This window comes from Pelobates fuscus, chromosome 11, assembly GCF_036172605.1.
Source record: "Pelobates fuscus isolate aPelFus1 chromosome 11, aPelFus1.pri, whole genome shotgun sequence".
NCBI classification, from domain to species: domain Eukaryota; kingdom Metazoa; phylum Chordata; class Amphibia; order Anura; family Pelobatidae; genus Pelobates; species Pelobates fuscus.
Window position 1 is genome coordinate 30,432,319 of NC_086327.1, and position 25,529 is coordinate 30,457,847.

A 25,529-nucleotide genomic window follows, 5' to 3' on the forward strand; every position below is an offset into this window, starting at 1 on the left:
ACCCTTCGCTGCTAGGCATCATGCTGCGGTCAGACGGTAACATGCAGAGCAGAGTGTTTTCATTTCACGAGACAGACAGCACTCTGGAGTAAGAAGGAGTGGGCCTGGATGGAGGCAGAGCAGGGTGTTTTCATTTCACGAGACAGCCAGCATTCTGGAGTAAGAAGGAGTGGGCCTGGATGGAGGCTGCTACTGACTTAGAATCCATTGCTTCCTGACACTCATGGGACCTTGCCTGATAGTAATAAAGGAACCTGTGCGTACTGGGGATTTTGTTTATTTGAGATGAGAAAGTGCATTGTAGATTTTATCTACTGCTAAGCTGCAGTCAAAGTCATTGATAGAAATACATAACGAAACTACGTAATGGATGCTGGTCCATGAAATGCTAACGTTTGCTATGTTATTATTAAATTTAATCATCATTAAGTAGAAATATGGGTTGTATTGTCTGCATTCCCATTATTCAAACCCATTAAACTGTAGAAATATCGCTGGCTCCTCTCACAGAAATCCAAGGTTTTTTTTTAATGCACATATAATTGCAAAAATAAAAATGATATGTTTCTGAAACACAAAGAGGGCAGTATGAAGGGTTCAGCAATGAACCAATGATTTTTAGTTACATATAAGATTGAAAAATAACGTAGAAATCGGGCAAATGTCACCTCCTCAGGTACTACACCAACCTTCTCCACCAACAGAAGTAGGAACAGTGTCCTGGGTCATCCTGGTAGGCAGATGAGAAAGTGACACTAGCTACACTGTAGTGGTTATGGTGTCAGTAGTAGAGTCTAATAAAGATACACTAGCTACACCACCATGTGCATGGGGTCAACCTATTTTAGAATGATTTGACTTTTTTCCTGGGACCCTCCGGCTCCTGCTCCCCACCTCCACTAAAGCTCCTTTACCTTGAATCCACTTTGAATTCCCAACCGCTCTAACTTTAGTAAATAGCACTTATAGTTTTCCTGGTTTTCATCTTTTGCTAGAGATTTCTCATTCGTACTCACCTATCCCCAACGAGATTCCTGGACTATTTAGATTTTAATGTGATTTTTTTTTCTCTCTTCTGTTTTTTTTAACTCATGTTTTTTTTTTAATTTGATTTATGCTATTTCTGAATTTAAACCTTGTTATTCTTATGTAAAAGATCTGCTTTTTCTATAATCATGAAATAATATAATTTTACTTGTATTTTCGGTATCAGAAGAAATAAAAAAAAAAAAAAAAAAGAAAAAAAACATGGTTGATATTTTTAATGGTTCATTCTATTGAGAGTCCTTCAAATACCCTCTGTCGCATCTTAAATTGATGAAGTAGATTGTCTCAGTAACACTTTTCTGACTACACTTCACAAGTGCACTTATGTTGTATTGGAAAATATGTGAAGTTTAAAGTGGAATTGTCACTTTTCTGAACTCTCCATTTTATAGTTCAGCACACTTAATAAAAATGTGTAGTGGTTTTCATAGATTAAAATTCCTTATATGTTCTAGAAAGCAATCGTATCTGTTCCTCGATGGAAGAGGCCAACTTAACTACTCATCCTGGGATTTGCAAGGCTACTGCCTTCCCTTTAACCCCTTAAGGACCAAACTTCTGGAATAAAAGGGAATCATGACATGTCATACATGGCATGTGTCTTTAAGGGGTTAAATTACTCGTCAATGAATGGAAAAAAAGGTCATTAGCAATGCAGATTTTGCTTTATGGAGCCAATGAGTTCACTACTGCTAAACATATTGGTAATTAATAATGCAAAGCTATGAATATCCATAATTTTCTTTTAAGTTTAGCAAGAAGAATAATTTAAATAGGGTGGCTTATTTTTTTTAACTCCTTGGATTGCCTAGCAGTGTATTCCTAGGGATAAAAGCATGCATTTTGTTTCCTTAAATTCCTGTCCCTATTACTAAAAAGGATTTAAAAAAATAAAATTAAAGGATTAAAAATAATTAAAGAATAAAAAGAAAAGAAAAAGTATTAAGAGACCAGCTAATCAAAGTCACCCTTGTTGCCAAAAGAGCACTAGGGCAGGGATGCAAAGCTGGCTGCAATACTCTCACTTGAAGCAGTTTGCTTACATTAAAATATAACCATCTAATGGATAATGTAAAGGCTAGATTTAGGAATACTATCAGGGTTATGTACTAAAGTGAGAATTCCAAATGTATTCAAAGTCAGAGAAGCTGAACTGAAAGCTTAATGAATGGGATGCACTCCTAGGAAGGTAGGAGATGGCTCGCAAATGAGCCCAACTTTTCCCCTATGAAGGGGTATAAAAGTAGGAACCCAAACAGATATCATATGAATCCAGCTGATGAAGCCGTGGGCGAAACGCGTTCTGGACTATCACATTTAATGTATTGTATTTTATATCGATTTGTTTACTATTTGTTGTTTGAATAAACCTTTTTGCACGTTGTGCATACTATTACATACTCCGGTTCCTGATTCTTACAAAGAAGGTGGTGTGACCCTTAGTCACATGATGTGCAGAAAGTGAGCCCTATCTAGAGCCTCCCCACTTACAGAGCATCCTGTTTTAAAAAAACTTTTATACCAACATTGTATTGCAAAACTACCCTATGTGCATATCCCTCATAGGATTACGTGTGAAGATATCAAGAAGGGAAAGGTCACCTGCATGGACCCTACAGCAAATCAAACCAGAGCTTGGTGCATTGTCTCTGTAATGTGTGTGTTCCTTTGTGATTATTTATATAGATTTTATGATATAAAAGGTTTTATAATATCAAACATTTTAATTCTCTCTCCTGCTTTAAGGAAACTGTGAGATCGGAAAATACTTAAAGTATTATAAGTTATTAAGTGGGATTTATTTCTTGTGTAATAGATCACCTTAATAAGCGCTCCACTATATATATATTTTTTGTGTTTCTATTTGGGGTGTATTACGGAAGGTTGCACTTAAGTGGATTAGCAGCTAATTATTGATATAGACGTGTTAAGCACTTGCACTTTTAAATTATTCTATTTTATAACTAGCGCTGATACAAAATATATATATTGTTTGAAAGCATAATTGACTAAGAGAATTTTAAAAATGTTCTGGTTTGACTTTTTTAGTTCTTTCTGAATTTACTTTAAATTCTCAACTTAGTGAATACCCCGTCTGTCTTCTTTTTATGAGACCTGGCAGGCATGGGAACAATACATTGGTTGGCAGTTTTGCTTTTGATAAGGGTATAAACATTTGCTCTCCCAACGCCGCGGCGGAATACTGTCTACTTTTCTTTTTCCCCTCTTTGTCCTCCTCTTATTTCCTCTTCTATTTCAGTTTTCTCTCCCATCTTCTCATTTGTTCCATAAGGGTGTTCCATCCACAGTTTTTCAATATATTGAAAATTATGCAGGATTCTGAAATACTTTTTTAAATAACGGCAGCTGATCAGCATTTAATGGAATACTGAAAGTTGGAGTTGACTCATTTTTTTCATGGTATTATAAATAATGCATTCAAATGTATGTAAAACAATAAATGAAAAATAATCAAAAATAATCAGTAGTTATGGTGCAAAGAGCCTGTCGGCACCACCCATCTGGTTTGTATCAGTCTTTCTAGGTGCTGTGTAAACTCAGTGTTTGTCAAACTGGGTGGAAGCAGCATCAAAATCACTACAATGAGCTATAGTGTTTATGGTTCTTAGAGTACTCCTTTAAGTGAATGTCAGAATTGTATTTGTCACTTCCTAAATTGATATAAACGAAATAAATGCTGAATGACACACAAAATTTGACGCATTCACCCTGTGCACTGAAGTCTGTTGAATGACCTCCAAAACTGTTGAAAATGAATAGAGTTGGCCCTCAAAGAGTAAATACAAGATACTTTATTCCTCACCATTAACGTGGTATTTCGGAAAAAAACATTCGAGTTAAAGGTCCATTCGTATTAAAAAAAAAAATCGTCTGTCAAAAAAAAACAGGCTTTTGCTGAGAAATTAAGTCCATTGCATTCACTCTTTGAGTGCCATGTACATTCTTATTTTTGACCTTCGTGGTTGGTGTGAACTTCCTGAAGAAGTTGTTAACACTGGAGGCTTTTAGCAAATTCTGGAATTGCAAATGCAAGTTTTTTTTTCTTTTATACAAGTATAGTGTAGATAACCTAGGCACTAACCCCTCTGGCATTAGGTCCAAAACCTTGCCTGGGTGCTGACCCGCGTTAAATATAGGAAATCCAAAATAATGGGGTGCACTCAAAGGTCTTCCAAAGTGAATACATTTATTTCTACATACAAATAATGTCTGTCCCGATTGACCTTTCGACTCGATCTTGAAAAATACCTGAACAGGTCGAAACGTCATTAAAGAGAGACATTATTTGAATGTGAAAATAAATGTATTCACTTTTGAAGACCTTTGTGTGCACCCCATTATTTGGGATTTCCTATATTTCCTATATTTAACGCGGGTCAGCACCCAGGAAACTTTTATTTTTATATTTATTTATTAACCTTTATTTATTACCTTTTGGATTTTGTTCCTGTGTTAAAGATGGCATCATTCTTAGAACCGACCTGGACAAACGCACAAAAAAAACCACAAAAAAAAAAACCAACAACCCAGCACTGAAATGGTTAAATTAAATGTCCTCCAGACAGTAATGCCAACTGAAAATCCAAATATACAGGCTAAAGATGTTTTGTTTAAAGCAAATGTGTCTCACGTTGCATAGGTGACAGATCGACTTTACATTTCATTACACTTCTGAATGTTTTATCGGATCACACGCTCTGTTTCCCATACGTTACATTGTATTGCTCACTGCATTATGCATCATTCTTTATTGTGTTTCCGTGTTATTATCTGAGTCTTTTATTTTGTTCCTATGTAGTCTGACACCAACTGCAAACAATTGTGCAACACTGTTTATTGTCAGTCAATGCCCGTGTTTATCCTGTATTCTTTTGACTGTTACTTTTGTAATGCTAGTTACAAGAATGTGTGTTTTTGTGTTTCTTAGTTTTGTCCTAGTATATTGGATATATACACTGTATTAATAATATACTGTGCAAAAGCCTATGGATTATATAGACACTTTATATACCATAACTACTGAAGCACAATGTAGTCATGACAGTGCTTTGAGTTATTGGACTTCCAGCATTTGTCAAATTGTTTTTGAGAGGTTTCAATGCATCTAAAACCTGGCCCCACTGCCTCTGCCGTATATACAGCAATTGATATTATATTATAGAAAACAGCTGTTAGCAATTATCAGTGATGCTCAGATACTCACTTTTATTAACGGGATTGTGTGTTCCATATCAATGCATCTCACATCACCATACCACCACCCGAACCTTTTGGAAAGTTGACGCAAAGCTTGACGTATGTACTGTTTATATTGCTGTTGTTTCCTTCGTACCTATATTTACTATATGCTCAAACAAAAACAAAAAAATAACATTGTGGAAGAAACTTGTTTTTTTAAATTCTCTACAACCCCTTTTTTAATAGTTCATCCCACTCCAATTGCAGTTTCTTTGTATTTCGGTGAAAGAAATGGTTTGGTAGAATGAATTGCGCATTCCACTGTGGTTGTTTTGGTGCCAGTGCTGTGCTATAAGTAATCTATCTGTTGCTCGTATCAGCTCCCTTGGCCTCCCCATTAGGAGTACTTTTTACCACTGGTCATCTGTTACCTGGGTGTCTGTTGGTGCTGATAGATCATTGATACCTAGGAATTATATATATAATAGTATTACAATTTTTGGCACACCTCAAACCAGTAGGCCTTTCACCTACTACTGTACTATGAGCACCAAAAAAAGTTAGCCCAATGAATCAGTTTATGTGCATGTATCATGGCTCTGCAATCTCACTGCTCAATTCCTCTGCCATTTAAGATTAAAGGGACACTATAGTCACCAGAACAACTACAGCTTATTGACTTTGTGTGTAGAATCATTACCTTCAGGCTTTTTGCTGTAAACACTGTATTTTAAGAGAAAATGCAGTGTTTACATTACAGCCTAGTGATAACTTCACGGGCCACTCCTCAGATGGCTGTTAGATATCCTTCCTGGGTCATGGCTGCCTAAAATGCATCCAAACATTCAGTATCTCCTACCTCTGCTTGCAGACACTTAACATTCCTCATAGAGATGCATTGATTCAATTCATCTCTATGAGGAGATGCTGATTGGCCAGGGCTGTGTTTGAATCATGCTGGCTCTGCCCCTGATCTGCCTCCTTGTCAGTCTCAGCCAATCCTATGGGGATTCATTGTGATTGGATCAGGCTACCACTTCTGATGATGTCAGCAGACAGCTTGTTTTTCTGAGTCTAACAGCATGCAGAGTTACAGTAAGATTGTGCTATATTTATGGAGGCATGAGGGGCCCAGGGGGGCTAGATGGTGGTTTTAACACTATAGGGTCAGGGATACATGTTTGTGTTCCTGACCCTATAGTGATCCGTTAAAATCACTTTTGTTTTATTTTATGCAGCCCTAGCCACACCTCCCCTGGCTGTGATTAACACAGCCTGCATGAAAATAATAGTTTCATTTTCAATCAGATGTGACAGAACATTTAGATGTATCTAACTCCTGCTCTGTTAATTGTACGTAAATCGTGCACAGGGGGCGTCTACATGGTCTAGCAGGATATTAACAGTGCTGTAGATAAGAAATTCTAAATTAAACAGAATGTGCATTAGAAAAAGTTTATAAATTAGATCTCTCTCTTTAGATCATGCCCCTGTAGTTTAACTGCACAATTACCTGCCATGCAGGAATGCTGGGAGCATGGACACTGGAACCAGATCACTTTAATGAGATGAAGTGGTCTAAATGTGCTTATTGTTTCCCTTTAAATAGCTTTGTTTATGCAGCCCTTGTCACATTCCATTGCACGCGGCCTAGCCAGTACACATCCTGTAAAGAGACATATAATGTATAAACTTTCTTTATTGTACAGATTATTTAATTTAGAGTTTCTAATCTGCTACTCTGTCAATAGGCTGTTAGAGATTGCATAACCCTCCTGTGTATAATTAAAGTTCAATCAACAGAGCAGGAGATAAAATGCTGTCACATTTGATTGAAAATGAAACCCTTTTAAAATATTTTTTTTATGGAGGCTGTGCTAGTAACACCCGGTGGAGGTGTGGCTAGGACTGTATGCACAGAAACAAAAAGTGATTAAATCTTAATTGGACAATAATTAAGTTGTGAGATTGCAGGGGCAGGATCTACACACCATAACTGCTTCATTAAGCTAACATTGTTTCTGGGCTTGGAGTTTCCCTTTAAAAGGAACTTAAACTTTTGTCTGACTTAGTTATTCTTAGGAGACAGCAGATATGCATCCATTTCTAGCTTGTGTTAAGGATTGCAAAGTCCTTATGTAGCTAATCTCAAACATTTAGTCTCTGCTCATCTAAGTATTACAGGACATATACATTAGTAATCAAAGCGTATAGTGTATAGTGATGTCAATGATATAACCCATTGACTTCTCCTTAGAATGATTATATGAAACTGTTATCTCAATGTAGGACTTGAACTCAATATTTGGACAATTTCCCCCCTCACCCCCAAATAAGCAGGGATATTAGTTCACATGTATAATATAAAAAAATATAAATATCGTATGTTCTTTGAAACCAGTATAACAAAGAGCAGAACATTGTATGGTAAAAAGGAATGTGTTGCATAAATGAGTGCAAGTTGCCATGTGAACACTGTAAAGTATAAATTTAGAACCTTTCAAAAAATAAAAAAAATTAAATAGAAAACAGACTGAATAAACTAAGACTAATAACTGGGTTTAAAGCACACATTATTTAGAAATGTTTAAATATGCAAATGTTTTTTTGGGGGTATTTTTGCATTTATTTCCACTGCTGCTTTATGTTAACCCTATGACAGGGATAGGCAACCTTCGGCACTCCAGATGTTGTGGACTACATCCCCCATAATGCTCTTACACCCATGGTGCTGGCAAAGCATCATGGGAGGTATAGTCCAAAACATCTGGAGTGCCAAAGGTTGCCTGTGCCTGCCCTATGATATATAGCCTTAGAGAAATGTATTTTTTTTAAAATGTAATGCTTTTGAAGTACTTTTATGACAAGAGGATGGAAAAATGTCATGATAGCCAGATGATTTTGACGCATCGTGAAAAGAGTTAATATAATACAAATTACATCTGGTTAAAATATTAATAAGTATTAAAATATAAATTCTAAAATATTAAGGAGATAAGTATAGTTGCATCAAAGAATAGAAAATAAAAGAGAGGATGGGGAATTCAAAACCCCTGTGTCCTTAAACGAAACAAAATCTTTTCTATGAAAAATAGTAATTGATAACAAAAAATGGCAACATCACCTTATATGATCACGTACTATTTTATTTCACACATGATATTTTCCTCCATAAACTCTGAATCATTAAGTGATATATAACATTTGTTTCTTTTAGCTGGCCCTGTAATGCTGCTGTGGTTTTGCCTTCCTGACAATGCCCCAGAGTCCCATGTCAAGCGAGGAGGAGAGGAGGAGTATCTCCGAATACCCTGGGGAAGAATCGGACTCAGACAGCTCCAGAGAGGGCACAGTCCCTGGAGGGAAAAACAATCCCACTGCTGCCACCAGCAAAATTGGTCCTAATCCGCTGTTAGCATCCTCTGTAGCTGCAAGAAGGATAAAAGAGAGATCTATGTCAGTTCCTGACGACTCCAATTTCAGTATGATGGTCTTCCGAATTGGGATACCTGACTTGCATCAAACAGTAAGGAATGCTTTTTTTTTTTTTTTCTAATTTCCCTTCTTAACCTAAATGATCCCATCATTAATTGATTTTTGCTTACAACATAACCACTGAATTCATCTCCAAGACTGCGTTTATTTTCTTTCTATTCGAAGTCCTAGCTGTTATGGATTTACTCTAACAAAATATTACTCTCTCCATTTAACATCTTTCTAAAGATGATTCCTAATTACTGCTTTCTGGCTACTTACTGCCCGTCACAGTCAAGACTGTAATAGACCAATCTATCACATTCACCTCTCCATAGTAACAAGGCAACACATTAAAGCCAGCAAAGTGCCTCAAAATGACACATTATTTAATTTAAGAGTTTACGGGCCATTGCTATATTGCATTATAGTCTTGCATTCTTGAGCGGACCAAGTACTCCAGCTGACAAGGATACAGTGCGTGGCACAGACCATTTTTGTCTTGGGAGATTTGTATGGAAATAAAATAAAATGTGTTAGTTATTAAGGTTATTTAATTTTCTGTGACAAATTCTGGTGGTAATAGGTAGCTTTCCAGCAATGTGGATCATGCTTAAATTTGGTTTTGGTGGCGGTCCTTATAAATATAAAACTCAGCAAGTACAGTTTACAATCTAACTGTTGCAAAATATGAATAAATGGTAATTCACCTACTATTTTATACTTGCAGCCAAACCAAAACAATTCAGGCAACTAAATGGCTAAATGCTAAAGAAGAAAATTATGTAAAGCAAGGAATTCCCAACAGTTATAAAATCAAAAGGGACATTCTACTGCCCAACAGGGGTGTATCCTGGTTTTGTGCTGCCCTAGGCAGGACAAAACTCAGGCGCCCCCCTCACCCCGCCACCCCCACCCAACCCTTCCCCCGCCTTCTAAATACACACACACTGACAGATACGCATCCATTAGCTAACTGTTAGCTAATGGATGCGTATCTGTCAGTGTGTGTGTGTGAGTGTGTGAGTGTGTCTGTGTGTGAGTGTGTCTGTTAGTGAGTGTGAGTGTGTCTGTTAGTGAGTGTGAGTGTGTCTGTTAGTGAGTGTGAGTGTGTCTGTTAGTGAGTGTGAGTGTGTCTGTTAGTGAGTGTGAGTGTGTCTGTTAGTGAGTGTGTCTGTTAGTGAGTGTGTCTGTTAGTGAGTGTGTCTGTTAGTGAGTGTGTCTGTTAGTGAGTGTGTCTGTTAGTGAGTGTGTCTGTTAGTGTGTGTATGTCAGTGTGTGTATGTCAGTGTGTGTGAGTGTCTGTTAGTGAGTGTGTGAGTGTGTCTGTTAGTGAGTGTGTGAGTGTGTCTGTTAGCTGCTAACAGACACACTCACTAACAGACACACTCACACACACTGACATACACACCCTAACAGACACACAGTCAGACACACACACACACACTCTAACAGACACACTCTCACACACACACACTCTAACAGACAAACAGACACACTCACACACACTAACAGACACACTCACACACACTAACAGACACACTCACACACACTAACAGACACACACAGTCAGACACACTCACACACACTCTCACACTCACTAACAGACACACACACACACTAACAGACACACACACTAACAGACACACTCACACACACTAACAGACACAGACACACACACACTAACAGACACACACACACACACACTAACAGACACACACACACTAACAGACACACACTAACAGACACACTCACAAACAGACACACTCACTAACAGACACACTCACTAACAGACACACTCACTCACATTAACTCATTTTTTTTTTTAATTTACCCCCCCAGCCTCCTTACCTTTGGGAATGCTGGGGGGGTTCTCCCTCTCCCTGGGGTCTAGTGGGGCTGCCGGTCGGGCTGCTGGGCTGGTTGCTGGGCGGGCGGCTGGCGAGGGAGCACTTCCTCTGAGCTGTCTGCTCAGCTCCCTCGCGCGCCGCAGAGTGAGGCTGGGAGGCGGAGCCGGAATATGACGTCATATTCCGGCTCCCAGCCTCACTCTGCGGCGCGCGAGGGAGCTGAGCAGACAGCTCAGAAGAAGTGCTCCCTCGCCAGCCGCCCGCCCGCCCAGCAACCAGCCCAGCAGGTCTGTTAGCCGCAAGGCTAACAAGGCATTTGCCCTGGGCGTTTGGGGGCGGCTTTTTTTGCCGCCCCCTGGAAAATGCCGCCCAAGGCAAATGCCTTGTTTGCCTCGCGGCAAATACGCCCCTGCTGCCCAAATATAAAAAACATACAAATCATTGTTTATTATGTATACTATCAATCATAATGTGCATGCATTTAACTAAACATTTTTTTTAGTTGGGGTGTGTTACGGAACGCAGTATATTAGTCCACGATATCCGTTGGTATCCTCAGGAAATCCACAGTCACGACAGAAAGCACGGCAATATTCCCCATCCTCCCAATAACCGGACGAAACACAGTTTGGGAGTCAACTGAACTCGGTTTATTCACAGGCAGTATATTTATACAGTTCCCCATGCAAGGGGTTTCCAGACAGTAATTCCAGGGGATTTCTCCCACCATGCATCGTGACTTTCCCAACAGGCCTTGCTGCACGAGGGAGATACTCCCACTAAAATGGACGACTAAGTGGATTATCTCCTCGTGCAGCGAAACCGACAATTTATATTAAAATACAGAAATTACACATTATTCGGTACTTTGCAATAGTTGAACGTTTGGTAGATAGCTGGGGTCGGAGCGCACACTTTGGGAGAATACCGCTCCGATCCCAGCTGAATCGACCGAACGCCGCACATAATACAACAAAACATTAAAGTGCGTTTAAAAGCACCGAATAAGTACGGGACATACAATGGACCGAACGCGGGACTCCCGAACGTGCTGGAAGTCCAGCGGCGTTCAGATCATCGAGTAGCCGTTTTCAGTTCCAGGCTCTCGACGACCGAACACCGCTGCAGGGACAAAGGATCCAAGATGGCCGACCGCCGCATGGTCGGTAGTGGATCGACGGCCACCTTGGAGAGCCCTTACTCACCGATTGCAACAAGGTTGCAATCGGTGAATTGGTACCACACGACTTGGGAATGTGTGGTCGGCCTGGGGAGCCCGGATTCGTACGGCGAACGGCCAGGATAGCCGTGTTTCGTCGGATGACTGCTTGGTGCGCTGGCCGCATACGGCGGCCAGCCTGCGAACGGTCACAATACGGTACATACATAGGTTAAACTACACAGTACATATCCAGCCTACGGACAACCTTTAATAACTACAGTCCAGAAGTGGCTAGTTTTGCCACACTGCTCCCCCAGAACCAAGCCGGCATACACAGTCTGATCCAAACGGATCGGCTTGGGGATGTCCGGGAGAGTACTCACAGATCACTTCTCGAGTTCAGTCTGTCTTGATAACCCGTCAGCGTTACCGTTTTGTTTTCCTGGCCGGTAATGGATAGTAAAGTCAAAGGGCTGCAGCGCCAAGCTCCAGCGCAGCAGCCTGGCATTGTCTCCAGACACACGGTTTAGCCACACTAACGGGTTGTGATCTGTGAGTAAAGAAAAAGGTTGTCCGTACAAATAGGGCTGTAACTTTTTAAGGGCCCACACCACGGCCAGGCATTCTTTCTCGATGGCGGCGTAGCTTACTTCGCGGGGTAACAACTTGCGGCTTAAGTAGGCTACGGGATGTTCTCCGCCATCGGCTCCCACTTGGCTCAGCACTGCCCCCAATCCAAACATTGAAGCGTCTGTGTGGACAAGAAATCTTTTAGTTGGATCAGGAGCCATTAACACAGGAGCATTAGTTAGTGCGGTCTTGAGCTGTTGGAATGCCTGCTCACACTCTGGGGCCCAGACAACCAGTCGGGGAAGGTTCTTTTTGGTCAGGTCCGTCAGGGGTTTGGCCAGGGTACTGTAGTCGGGTACAAATTTCCTATAATACCCTGCAGTCCCTAAAAACGCTAGCACCTGGGTTTTGGTCCTGGGGGTAGGCCACTTGGCCACGGCCTCAAGTTTGGCTGGTTCGGGCTTCTGCTGCCCACACCCTACTCGGTGTCCTAGATACTGCACCTCGGCCATCCCTATGTGGCACTTACTCGGTTTCAGCGTTAACCCCGCTCCCCCAATACGATCTAAGATCGCCCCTATATGTTGGAGGTGGTCCTCCCACGTCTGGCTGAAGATGGCTATGTCGTCCAGGTAGGCACAGGCATAGTCTTGGAAGCCGTCCAGTAGTCGATCTACCATCCGCTGAAAAGTAGCCGGAGCGTTTTTCATCCCGAAGGGCATGACCTTGAACTGGTACAGGCCAAACGGGGTGACAAACGCCGACTTGGGGATGGCATCATCGGCTAGAGGAATCTGCCAGTATCCCTTACATAAGTCAATTGTAGTGAGATACTGGCCCCGTGCCATTTTATCGAGCAGTTCGTCTATACGGGGCATCGGGTAGGCGTCAGACACGGTCTTGTCATTCAGCCTCCGGTAGTCAACGCAGAATCGGGTTGTGCCGTCCTTTTTAGGCACCAGGACTACCGGTGATGCCCAGGGGCTATCTGAGGGTTCGATAACCCCTAACTGCAGCATTTCATCCAGCTCGGCCTTCATATGAGTCCGGACGGATTCCGGGACCCTATACGGGGCCTGCCGCATAGGTAGCTGTCCCGGGGTTTCAACTCGGTGGGTGGCCAGCGGAGTGTACCCAGGTAAATTAGAGAACGTAGCCCCTTTAGCTACGATCAGCTCCTGTATCTGGGCACGCTCGCGAGGGCTTAGCCGCTCCCCCAGTTGAACCCCCCGGGAGGGCTCTACCGGCTCTTCCTGTTCTAGCAGATCAGGTAGTGGTAATTTCTCCTGATCTTCCAGGGCTGAGGCACAGATTGCCGTCACATCCTCTATCCGCTCGTGGTAGGGTTTGAGCAGGTTGACGTGAAGCATGCGTCTCTTCCCTACCCCGGAGCAGGGGCCAATCACATAGGTAGTGTCGCATCGCTGCTCCACTACCTGGTATGGGCCTTGCCAGACGGCCTGCAGCTTATCTGTGCGGACAGGTTTTAAAATTAAAACCTTCTGCCCCACTTGAAAGCTGCGGTCCCTGGCTCCCCTATCGTACCATCGCCGCTGACGTTGTTGGGCCGTCTGGAGGTTGGTGTGTACGGCCTGGGTTAGCGCCTCCAGTCGGTCTCGGAACTCCAGGACGTACGATACTATAGGGGTTTCGCTAGCGATACTCTCCCCCTCCCAGTGCTCCCTAATTAAGTTTAAAGGTCCCCGTACTCTTCTCCCGAACAGTAGTTCGAATGGGGAGAAGCCAGTCGATTCTTGGGGAACCTCTCTATACGCAAAGAGCAGGTGAGGTAGAAATCTCTCCCAGTCTTTGTGGGTTTCCCCGAACGTCCGAAGCATCTGCTTCAGCGTCCCATTAAAGCGTTCACATAGTCCGTTGGACTGGGGGTGGTAGGCTGAATTGACTATAGGCTTAATGCCACACACTTTCCACATCTGTTGGGTAACTTCAGCAGTAAATTGGGTGCCCCGGTCAGATATTATCTCCTGGGGGAACCCTACTCGGGAAAATACCTTTACCAGAGCTTCCGCCACGGTTTCCGCGTGAATGTTAGAGAGGGCTACTGCTTCGGGATATCGGGTGGCGTAGTCCACCACAGTTAAAATGTATTTCTTCCCAGAAGGACTGGGTTTTGGCAGGGGCCCTACTATGTCTACGGCGACCCTGCTGAAGGGTTCGGCGATAATGGGAAGGGGGCATAACTTGGCCTTGTGGCGATCCCCTCGTTTTCCTACCCTCTGGCAGACGTCGCAGGACGTGCAATATTGTCGCACATCCTGTGAGATCCCGGGCCAGAAGAACGCGTGTGTTAGGCGGTACCGGGTACGGGTCATCCCTAGGTGTCCTGATAAGGGGATATCGTGCGCAATTCTGAGCAGCTCCTGCCTATACTTCCGGGGTACCACTAGTTGTTTGTTCGTCAACGTGACGGACCCCCCCACATCCTTGGCCGTGATACGGTACAGTAACTCTTTTTCCCACGTGTAATGCTCCCCCTCTAGCCCGGTCTGGGCAGCTTGTGCCCGGTCCCTATAGATTTGTAGAGTGGGATCGGTCTGTACTTCGGTGATAAAGGTAGTCGGGGTATCCCAGGATATGGAAGTCGGGTGAGGGTCGTGGTCTCTTACCTGAGCCTCAGAGTGTATCGGTGTAGCCGTGGTGCGTGCCTGTTGCCGTGTGGTTACTGGATGGGCTTCCTGGTAGGGTGCCTGCGGAACAAAGGCAGAGGTCATCTGACCCAAATCATTCCCTAACACAACATCTGCTGGTAAGTTCTGCATTAGTCCCACTTCCACTGTCCCCTCTCCCGCACCCCAGTTCAAATGTACTTTCGCCGTGGGTAGTCGGTATACAGCTCCCCCGGCTACCCGAACGGCCACAGATCCGCCGGTATGCGTGCCCTCCGAAACCAAATGGGGGGCTACCAGGGTTAAGGTAGCTCCCGAATCTCGCAGACCCTGCACTTCGGTTCCCTCAAGAGTTACCAGTTGTCGGTGATGCTGCCGGTTATCAGTGGCTCGGACCGACATGACTTCGTGCAAAATGCCCAGAGGTTCCTCCACCTGCACACTCCATAAATCCTGAGTGGCGGGGTCCCTCTGGTAATGGTGAGCAGCCGCCCTGGGTGCGGGGTTTGGACGGCCCTGATTCCAGGTGGGCCTGCTGCGATTCTGGGTGCATTCTCGGGCCATATGCCCCCATTGTTTGCAGGAATGGCATTGGATGTTGGCCCGCCCGTTGTATCTGGACGGTGGCGGTGTCTGTCCTTGTGAGGGACGGAACGGGGCAGCGGTGGGCGCTAGGGGTGTTGTGGCGCTAGGTAGTCCTGGGGGTCGGGAGTAGCTTTTGGCTACGGGTCCCTGGGGTCTCCGGGCATCAAAATGTTGATCGGCCAATCTAGCCGCTTCCGTTAGGGTAAGGGGTTTCCTATCCCGTACCCATTCTTGCGTCTCCGGGGATAATCCATTAAAAAACTGTTCCAGCAACATCAGCTGGCGCAATTCCTCCATGGTGGTGGCGTTGCTGGCCTGGATCCACCCTTGGGAGGCTTGATCCAATTTGTGTGCCCATTCTGCGTGCGAATCTCGCTCTGGTTTGCGTAAGTGTCGGAACTTGCGCCGGTATGCCTCTGGGGTAATGGCATACCTCTCCAAGATTGCACGCTTTACTTTGGCATAATCTTTGCTGTCCTCACTGGGTACAGCACGGTACGCTTCGGCTGCCCGACCTGCTAGTTTGCTCGCTAGCAGTTGCACCCATACGGACCGTTCTAGCTCATGCAGATCACACAGTCTTTCAAAGTCCTGCAAGTACCCGTCTATCTCGTCCTTTTCCTCGCAAAAAGCCCTGAAGGCCTGGTACGGGATCTTGGGCTTTACTGGGTTGTAGAGGGACCCTGGGTTTGACTCGGTTCGAGCCAGGGTGTGTTGCGGGCTGTGTGCCATAACATATTCCTGCACATTTGCCATTACCATATTTAACATGGCATCTGATATCGGTTGCGGCAAAAACGCTAGCCTGGTCCTCATTTCTCTTTCATAGAGCGTTTCCTCCATAACTACCGGGGGGGTAGCGCTGCGGGCTTGGTCTCCCTCCATCAGCTCGGCAATGATTGTCGCCTTGTTTTTGCTGCTGGCTACTTTCCCTCTGGCTTCCAGTAGTTCCTTTAACGTCTGTCGCTTCAGTATGGTATAGTCAATATCCATACGAATTGCCTTTGCTTTCCTCGTTCGGTAGTTCCAGTTACACGAACTCCGTTTTTCGGCTGTAAGGTTCGGATCCCGTCGCTTGCCACCAATTGTTACGGAACGCAGTATATTAGTCCACGATATCCGTTGGTATCCTCAGGAAATCCACAGTCACGACAGAAAGCACGGCAATATTCCCCATCCTCCCAATAACCGGACGAAACACAGTTTGGGAGTCAACTGAACTCGGTTTATTCACAGGCAGTATATTTATACAGTTCCCCATGCAAGGGGTTTCCAGACAGTAATTCCAGGGGATTTCTCCCACCATGCATCGTGACTTTCCCAACAGGCCTTGCTGCACGAGGGAGATACTCCCACTAAAATGGACGACTAAGTGGATTATCTCCTCGTGCAGCGAAACCGACAATTTATATTAAAATACAGAAATTACACATTATTCGGTACTTTGCAATAGTTGAACGTTCGGTAGATAGCTGGGGTCGGAGCGCACACTTTGGGAGAATACCGCTCCGATCCCAGCTGAATCGACCGAACGCCGCACATAATACAACAAAACATTAAAGTGCGTTTAAAAGCACCGAATAAGTACGGGACATACAATGGACCGAACGCGGGACTCCCGAACGTGCTGGAAGTCCAGCGGCGTTCAGATCATCGAGTAGCCGTTTTCAGTTCCAGGCTCTCGACGACCGAACACCGCTGCAGGGACAAAGGATCCAAGATGGCCGACCGCCGCATGGTCGGTAGTGGATCGACGGCCACCTTGGAGAGCCCTTACTCACCGATTGCAACAAGGTTGCAATCGGTGAATTGGTACCACACGACTTGGGAATGTGTGGTCGGCCTGGGGAGCCCGGATTCGTACGGCGAACGGCCAGGATAGCCGTGTTTCGTCGGATGACTGCTTGGTGCGCTGGCCGCATACGGCGGCCAGCCTGCGAACGGTCACAATACGGTACATACATAGGTTAAACTACACAGTACATATCCAGCCTACGGACAACCTTTAATAACTACAGTCCAGAAGTGGCTAGTTTTGCCACAGGGTGTATCTAAAACAGCCTGCAAAGACTGCAGATCTTTTGTCTGCTGCTTTTGAAAGCCCTCCTCTTCTAACCCCGCTCAGACTTACTGTGGCTGTCCAATCAGAGACTTCCCAATGCAGCTCAATGAGAAGTCTTTGCAAGGCAGGTGCTCTGGGCAATTGCTGCCTCTTGATTTTAACTCCACTGAGCTAACGAACCAGGAAGTAACAGGACCTGTTGTCTGATTGATAACCAGCGGCGGTAACCAGGTTCATTTATAAAATTGTCAATTGAATTCTGCACTTTTTGTAAAATGAAAAAAAAAAGAACACATTCTTCACAAATAAGGCATTTTTGCAAACCAAAGTGCTTTAGGTGACCCTTTAATATGTACATATTGAAAAGTGAATATTAGCTCCTTTAACAGAAGAAAACAAAACATTGAAGCATTAATACAATGAAAGTCTGGTATTTGGGCAAAAACTGCTTTATGCTATTTTTGCCATTGATCTTATTTAAACATTAATGGAACATTTCTTTGTTGAAGGAAAGAATATAAGGAAGGACTATTCTCTTGTATAGTTATTTTAATTAACATTTGATTTTTCGATTAGATTTTTGAACTGTTGCTCCTAACCCCACTTTGATATATATGATCTTAGTCCAGGGTCTTTACATCTAGCTTGCTGTAGCTATAATAACAGTCTGGAGTGTCGCTGTAATATGGACGTAACCCACGTCAACTTATTAACGTGATACTATAGTGCCAGGAGTACAAAGCTGTATTCCTGACACTAAAGCTCCCCGTGCCACCGACCAACCCCCCTTTGTTCCTCCCTTCCCCGTCATGTCCCTCGACGCTGGGTCAAAACTTCACCTCCTTCTCTGGAACAGCAATGTTTTACATTGCAGCACTAAGGGCAATAGGGACACTGTACCCAGATAACTTCAATGAGCTAAGTGGTCTGGGTGCCTACAGTGTCCCTTTAATACTCCGTAGATCATAGTTTAATGAATACGATAAACGCTAACTGAACATTTCCTCTTACAATGTACACAAGCTTAGATATCAATAAGTTAAGAGACTCAGAATCCCGTACCGTAGTGAATAGCCATTGAAAAGACATTTTCCCCACATATTGCACTGATACATTGATATTGCTGACCCAATGCACTCAAAGAACACCAGGAAAATTTATTCTTAGCACAAATCATTGTTCTCGCACATATTATAATTTCAATAAATAAATAAATAAGAACAAGTGAGGAATTTTTCAAAGCAGTGCTGGTGATGATTGTATGTGGGAGTGATTTCTGTCAGCTGTTGACAGTGCTGGGATTATAATTTTTGTGCTGTTGTTGTCTGTGTAGTTGTTGTGATTTTGTGCAAGTTTCTTCTGATATCTGACTATGGCATTTATGCAGAGACAAACTTGTTGCTTACGAGTCCTGATTGCTGTGAGAGCAGCGAACATGATACATGAATCTCAGCATAACATTTAGAATTTTATCTTTGGGCACAGACATTAACTCATTTTATCTTTTGGCACAGAAACAGAAACGAATTAGAAAAAAAGCTAAATATATGTATGTATGGCATTTTTTGTCTACTAGTTACAATTGTGGATAGTTAATACAATGCTAAACAAAAATCTGCACACCAGTCAAGCCATAAGACTTGCTTTTCCCACAGAAATCCCAAATCTGCAGTGATGTTACAACCACAAAAAAATAAATAAAATGGACTTCTGATTGTCTGATGTGAGTGCATCAAAAATGAACACATTGTGTTCAGTGCAGCTTACAATGACGAAAAGGTATTTTTCTATATTTTTCTGCACCTTTTACAATCAGAGTCATCTCGAGATGCCATATTCGAAACGCAAACACGTGACAAAAGCATTGAAACTGCAGTGAAATCACAATAGATCTATGTCTAATATTTATTTTATTTCCTAGATTTTGTCTTTCGTTATAACATTGTGGCATTCACAATTATTCACAAAACAGTAGTTTGAAAGGAGCTGCTGTCACATTTAAATTCAGAAAAAAAAATTACTTGTCAACAATTTATTCATCTGCCACTAATTGATGTTGTTGGATTATGTCAGTTAGTTAATATTTTTAAACAAATTGTGATAAACGAGACAGGAATGCTTTAATTTCAGTTCAATTTAAGTTCAATTTAACTAAATTGTCGCAGTCGCAAAATTTCCTTATGTAGGCTAAAGTTATTAAAACATCTTATTTTACTTTTATTGCTTCAGTCAGCGCTGCTATTAGAGGAATACTCCAAACACCATAACCACTGTAATGCTGGCTATGGTGGCAGGAGTGTCCTAGCGCCATCCCAGGTAAAGCAGTCAAACTGTTGGACAACCTATTTCGTACTTACGATAGGTGCACTGGGCGCTGGGCACCTCCTCCAGGGGAGGCAAAGGATCGGCTTATTGGCTGAGAACATCCACTGAGCACTCTCAGCCAATGAGCTAAGCCCTGCACTGCCAGCGGTTTCGCTTGCGGGGGGCACAGATGGAGGCTACCATATAAATTGTCAAGCCATTTTTTTTTTTTTATTCTTTATTTTACTTTGTGCTTAAAGGTACATACACGTGTGTTCTGCCGCAACAGCAGGCATTTAAAGCATTCCGTCAGTACAAGTGATATAGCATTGTGGCATATGATGTCCAAGCACATTTTTCTTTTTTAAACATGTTTTAAACCTTCAATTAACAAGTGTTTAGTAACTAGACAGGCATAAGGTTACCACAGGGTTGTGTGTCCAATTTGCCATAGTCGGCGGTTAAGGTGTATGCATGTTGGATTGAGGTTTGGTTCGTGTTAAACTGGGTCGGCACATGGGAGTGTTAGCCCGGGAAGCAGTACCCTTTGTGGTGGTTCAGGGAAATATGTGAACTAGGATGTCCATTTAATATGAAGTGGGGTAGTGCAGGCTAACTCACGGGGTAGGTCTTATGACAAGATATCTTGTGTAAGTTCAGGGTTGGTAAATGAGTCGTGATAGATTCAGGTGAGGATGCTTTGAGGAAATGGACACCAAAGTATTCAGTAGCCCATGTCCCCAAAGGTGGTTAGTAGCCCCTGACCAAGGGGGTGGCGGGGGGGTGTTTGTTGCTTTTCCCTTGAGGGAAGTGGCGCTGCTACCATTTAATGGGCTCCCAAATGGTGAAGCTGTCTTATATGTTGTCAGTTGTAGGAGCCTTATTTAGGTGTGTTTAATTCGTGGGATGTCATAACGATAATTAGGTACATGCTGGGATTTCACTAGAAGGCAAAAGAGCGAGAGCAACGGGATTTAAAAGAAAAGAAAACATAAAAGATATAAAAGTCATAAAAGTCAGTGTGATTCTGTACATCTCCGTCCTGCGCCAAAATCCGCGCGGGCTCTTGGTAGGATCTCTTGCGCGGTGTCCAGTCAGGTGACTCTGTTGGTTGGTTCCGGTGATCGCGGGATAAAAGGTATTATGGTGTCAAGCCATTTTTAAAGGGTGTGACTACTAACCCTAGCAGGGCTCAAGGACACACCTGCCACCATAGTCACTATATTGGGCTCTAGATGTGATGCTTAAGTGTTCCTTTAATTTATCATTCAAGGAATTTACCCTCTTTTGAATTCATGCTGGTTTCCTATTGACTGCTTCATGCTTTCAACCATTCAGAGTGTACTTTTAATCTTAATACAGTTTTAGCAGTTCTAGGCAGGATTGCGAAAGTACTAGGGATTCAGCCATCGTTATACAAATAGAGAATAACTGACCATCTACCTCTGTGTATGTGGTAGGTCATAGTCATTTTATACATTGAGCTTTGTAGGGTGACTTTGTAGAAAATATAAAATACTTAGAACATGATGTTACCACTGCACAGAATTCTCAGTAAACTTTTTTGCATCTACATCTGCAGTTTAAAAGGCTGCAATTTGTTTAATGGCTGTTTCCTAAGGGTAGGTTGCTCGTTTGGGATGTCCAATATAGTTCCCACTCACTTTCTCAATTTTCCATTCTTATGCTGTTCAGGCGTCTCCTGGGTGATCATTATCTGCAAGTTATGATTAATGTCTAACTCAGCAAAACAAAATCAAATAAACACTATCCCCTGGCCTCCGTTCCCCCTCTCTGAGTCAACTTCTCATTAAAGCCAACACTTGGCTACAGGTGAAGTACGTCAAGGAGTCTCAAGGAACCACTTTGGAGATGTGACGCTGGAACCAGTGAGCTATCAGATTTCTGCTGTTTGGAACACCGGAGTTAAAAGATTTGCTTAATCAGCATGATGTTTTAGCTGATCCTTGAATCTTTTTGTGCTCTGTATAAAGCATAAATTGTACAGCATGGCAGCTTCATCGGAGAACTATATTCATAAAAAGTGCTTCTTTAGCATAGGTAGCTTTGCATAGTGTTAAATATTCTACATCATGGATTACATTCACAATTTTTATGTCTTTGCGGTTATTTTAGAAGCAGTGTTGACTATCCACATGAGGTTTACATACAGGTATATCGAAATAAGATTTTTATATATATATATATATATATATATATATATATATATATATATATATATATATTCATGGTTTCTGGTAATGTCCTATGTTCCCCTATATGCTTATTTGGATGGAGAATTATTGCCCTATTTTCTCTTTTGTACCATTATCCATTGTTGATTTTTCCTTAAAAAAATTGTTTTGGTCAAATAAAATGTAATAAAAAGCATTTGAAAAGAAATATGTTTTTTTGTTTTTTTTAAGGATTGTACTGTTTAAATTCCATATGAGTAAAATTTGTATTAATTACCGTATTTATCGGCGTATAACACGCACCTCATTTTAAGAAGGAAATTTCAGGAAATTTCCCCCCCTCCCATAGTATTCTCCCCCCCCTCCCATAGCGTTCCCCCCCCTTCATCCCATAGTGTTCCTCCCCTTTCCATAGTATTCTCCCCCCCTCCCATAGTATTCTCCACCCCCTCCCATAGTATTCTCCCCCCTCCCATAGTGTTCCCCCCCTCATCCCATAGTGTTCCCCCCCTTTCCATAGTATTCTCCCCCCCATAGTATTCTCCACCCCCTCCAATAGTATTCTCCCCCCCTCCTATAGTGTCCCCCCCCTCATCCCATAGTGTTCCCCCCCTTTCCATAGTATTCTCCCCCCTCCCATAGTATTCTCCACCCCCTCCCATAGTGTTCCCCCCCTCATCCCATAGTGTTCTCCCCCTTCCCATAGTGTCCCCCCTCCCCTTGCCCCATAGTGCACTTTCCCTCCCCTTGTCCCATAATTACTTACCTGTCTTGAAGCGTGGGCCGGCTTCACAGCGCGCACCGCGGTACAGGAACTTCAATTTCAGGATCCGGTTTCCGGCGGGACTGAAAGGAAGTGTGCACACTGAGTGCGCACTTCCTTTCAGTCTCGCCGGAAACCGGAACCTGAAATTGAAGTTCCAGTACCGCGGTGCGCGCTGAACACCGGCCCAAGCTACAAGACAGGTAAGTAAACCTTCACATTCGCTCCATAAGACGCACAGACATTTCCCCTCACTTTTGAGCGGAAAAAAAGTGCGTCTTATGGAGTGAAAAATACGGTATCGGCGTATAACACGCACACATCATTTGCCCCCTATTTTCAGGAAGAAAAAGTGCATGTTATACGCCGATAAATACGGTAATTTCAATATTTAAACACAAAGGTGCCTTTGAATATCAGTCTTTCTCTTTTCACACTTTTTCAAAGTCATTTGGAATGCATCTACCACTAATTTGAGGCGTTTCGTTCATTCGTACGAAACTAAAATTTCACTGGTGCACATGTCTAATTGGTTCTCTTGTTGGTAATGCTACCAAAATTGAGACAGTTGGATAGATCTTGGTATTAATGTTGATATTGCCTGTTTCATGTCTACTGAGGGTTGGTGCTAAACTATTTTCTGCCATAGGCAAGACCAGCTGCTTGCATCCCCTCAAAAACAAAACGTGCCTATTTTGTGTGTATTATTCCCCCCCACCCCCTTTGTTTGTCTTGTTTTCCACCAACTCTTTTGTGTTTCTCTTTTTCCCTTCCCCAGACCTTCTCTGTTTGACTCCCCCCCACACCTTTGTGGGTCTCTTTCTCCATCCTAGCCCCGCTGTGTGTCTTTTCCCCCCAAACCCACTATGTGTCTCTTCCTACCAGCCCATCTGTGTGTCTTCTCTCAGCCCCTTTTTGTGTATCTTTCTCACCCCAGCCCCATTGTGTTTTTTTTCCGTCAGCCCATTTTTGTGTCTCTTCCCAACCCCTTTTTGTTTCTCTCCCTCCAGCACCTTTGCATGTCTCTTTTTCTCCTTCCCCAGCTACTCTGTCTGCTTCACTGTCCCCTTCCCCAGGTCTGCTCTGTGTCTCTGTGTCACCATCAGCGCCTGTATGTGTCTTTTTATTTCGCCAGCCCATCTGTTTGTCTCTTTGTGCCCCTAGCTCTGTTTTTTTCTACTTTGTCGCCTGATCCCTGTTTGTCTCTATGCAAACAGGGATGCAGTGTCCCTTTGTGGCCCCTAACCCTTCTTTGCACCTCCCTGAGCCCCTGTTTGTCTCGTTGTCATCACCCCAGCCCCTGTGAATCTCTTTATCCCCTTTCAGCCCTCTGTGTGCCTCTTTGTTCTCTCTCCTTCCCTTTGAGGTTTCTTCCCTTCCTCCATGTTGCATGGCAGAGCGGACCTTGGTAGAAAATCTTCTGTTTCATTTTCCTGTTCTGACAGGAAGCTGTTCATTGTCCCTGCTATAACTTCCTGTCAGAACGAATAGAGGGAACATAAGATCCTCTCCCCAGTCCACTCGACCACGCCACATGCAGTTACTGCCAGGAGGAAGAGTGCTATGCAGTGCGCTCTTCTCCTGCTGGTCACTCGGATATTCCATATCTCGGGCTGGTGCGCACCCTGGTGGCTGCCTTATATGCGTAGCGGTTATGAAGGTCCTGCGCATAGTACTCTGTTCACTTTTCTGTGGTGCTGCAGACACTGTTTGATCAGGCTATAGATCTAAGCACAAGCAAATGTTTCAGGATATTCAGCTCAGCAGCTCTAAGCATTTCAGATATTCAGTCAAGATCAACGCAGCGAAACCCAGCTGACATATAGAGAGTTTTTTTGATCTTCTCACACAATACTCTTTCAGTTACTTGTCCTTTGATTGCTCTTGATTTTCTCTGACATTTACTTATATACATTACTTGACCCCAATGACAGCAGAAAGGTTTTTATTGTGGCTTTTATGGCAATAAGCACCAGGAGGTTGGCTAGATGTATGCTTAACTATTTTATACAGAAAAGTAAGTTCAGGATCAGAAAACCTATTTTTCTGAAGTCTAGGTTTAAAACCATTTCAATTCCTCCATCTGTCTTTTTTTTTCTATGTTAGATTTTTTTCCCCTAAAATTTCAGGATTCTTGGTAGATAGACAACCAGACAGACATACAGATAGATTGAAATACATAGTAACGTAGAGCAGAGTTTAGCATAGAAACTGATTTATGTGATACCTACATGAGCTGAAGCATTGAACCAGCTGGATGGCGGTGGATTGTGTTTTATTGTAGAAGAATGTTTTCAAGCTGAATTATTTAGAAAGAGCCCTTTAACAGACTTCACAATACTCTGCTAAAGCTTTCTTAAGCAGATTCTCTATCTAAAATCTAAATCAAACCATAGCCCGAGGCATTCATACCACGTGTCTTTTTCTATTAATAATTAAATTCCTCAAAATGGAGCGGCTTCTAGCTCCATTCTTTTTCTATCAAATGTTATCTTTCCTGCACTCGTGCTTTGTTAAACTATTCATTGTTTTATTATTATTTAACGATAAGTGCATATGGCATGTGTGTTCATTCTCAAGTCGCGTGACCCAAGAGAGCATTTGTAGAAAAAAAATAGGAAATTTATTTATGCGCTATTTTATATGAATAGAGTTTACATCACCGAAGAGGTGGGGTGGCTTGTTTGTTT

The 25,529-nt window shown here is 43.0% G+C and overlaps 1 protein-coding gene across 1 annotated transcript in view; it reads left to right on the forward strand.

Annotated features, from left to right (window-relative positions):
- The first annotated feature begins 8,503 nt into the window (after positions 1-8,503).
- Positions 8,504-25,529, forward strand: part of SHANK1 (SH3 and multiple ankyrin repeat domains 1) — a 317,095-nt gene continuing 300,069 nt past the window's right edge. The window contains exon 1 of the mRNA XM_063435485.1: positions 8,504-8,773. Within this exon, the coding sequence (XP_063291555.1) occupies positions 8,504-8,773 (270 nt within the window). The remainder of the gene's footprint in view (positions 8,774-25,529) is intronic.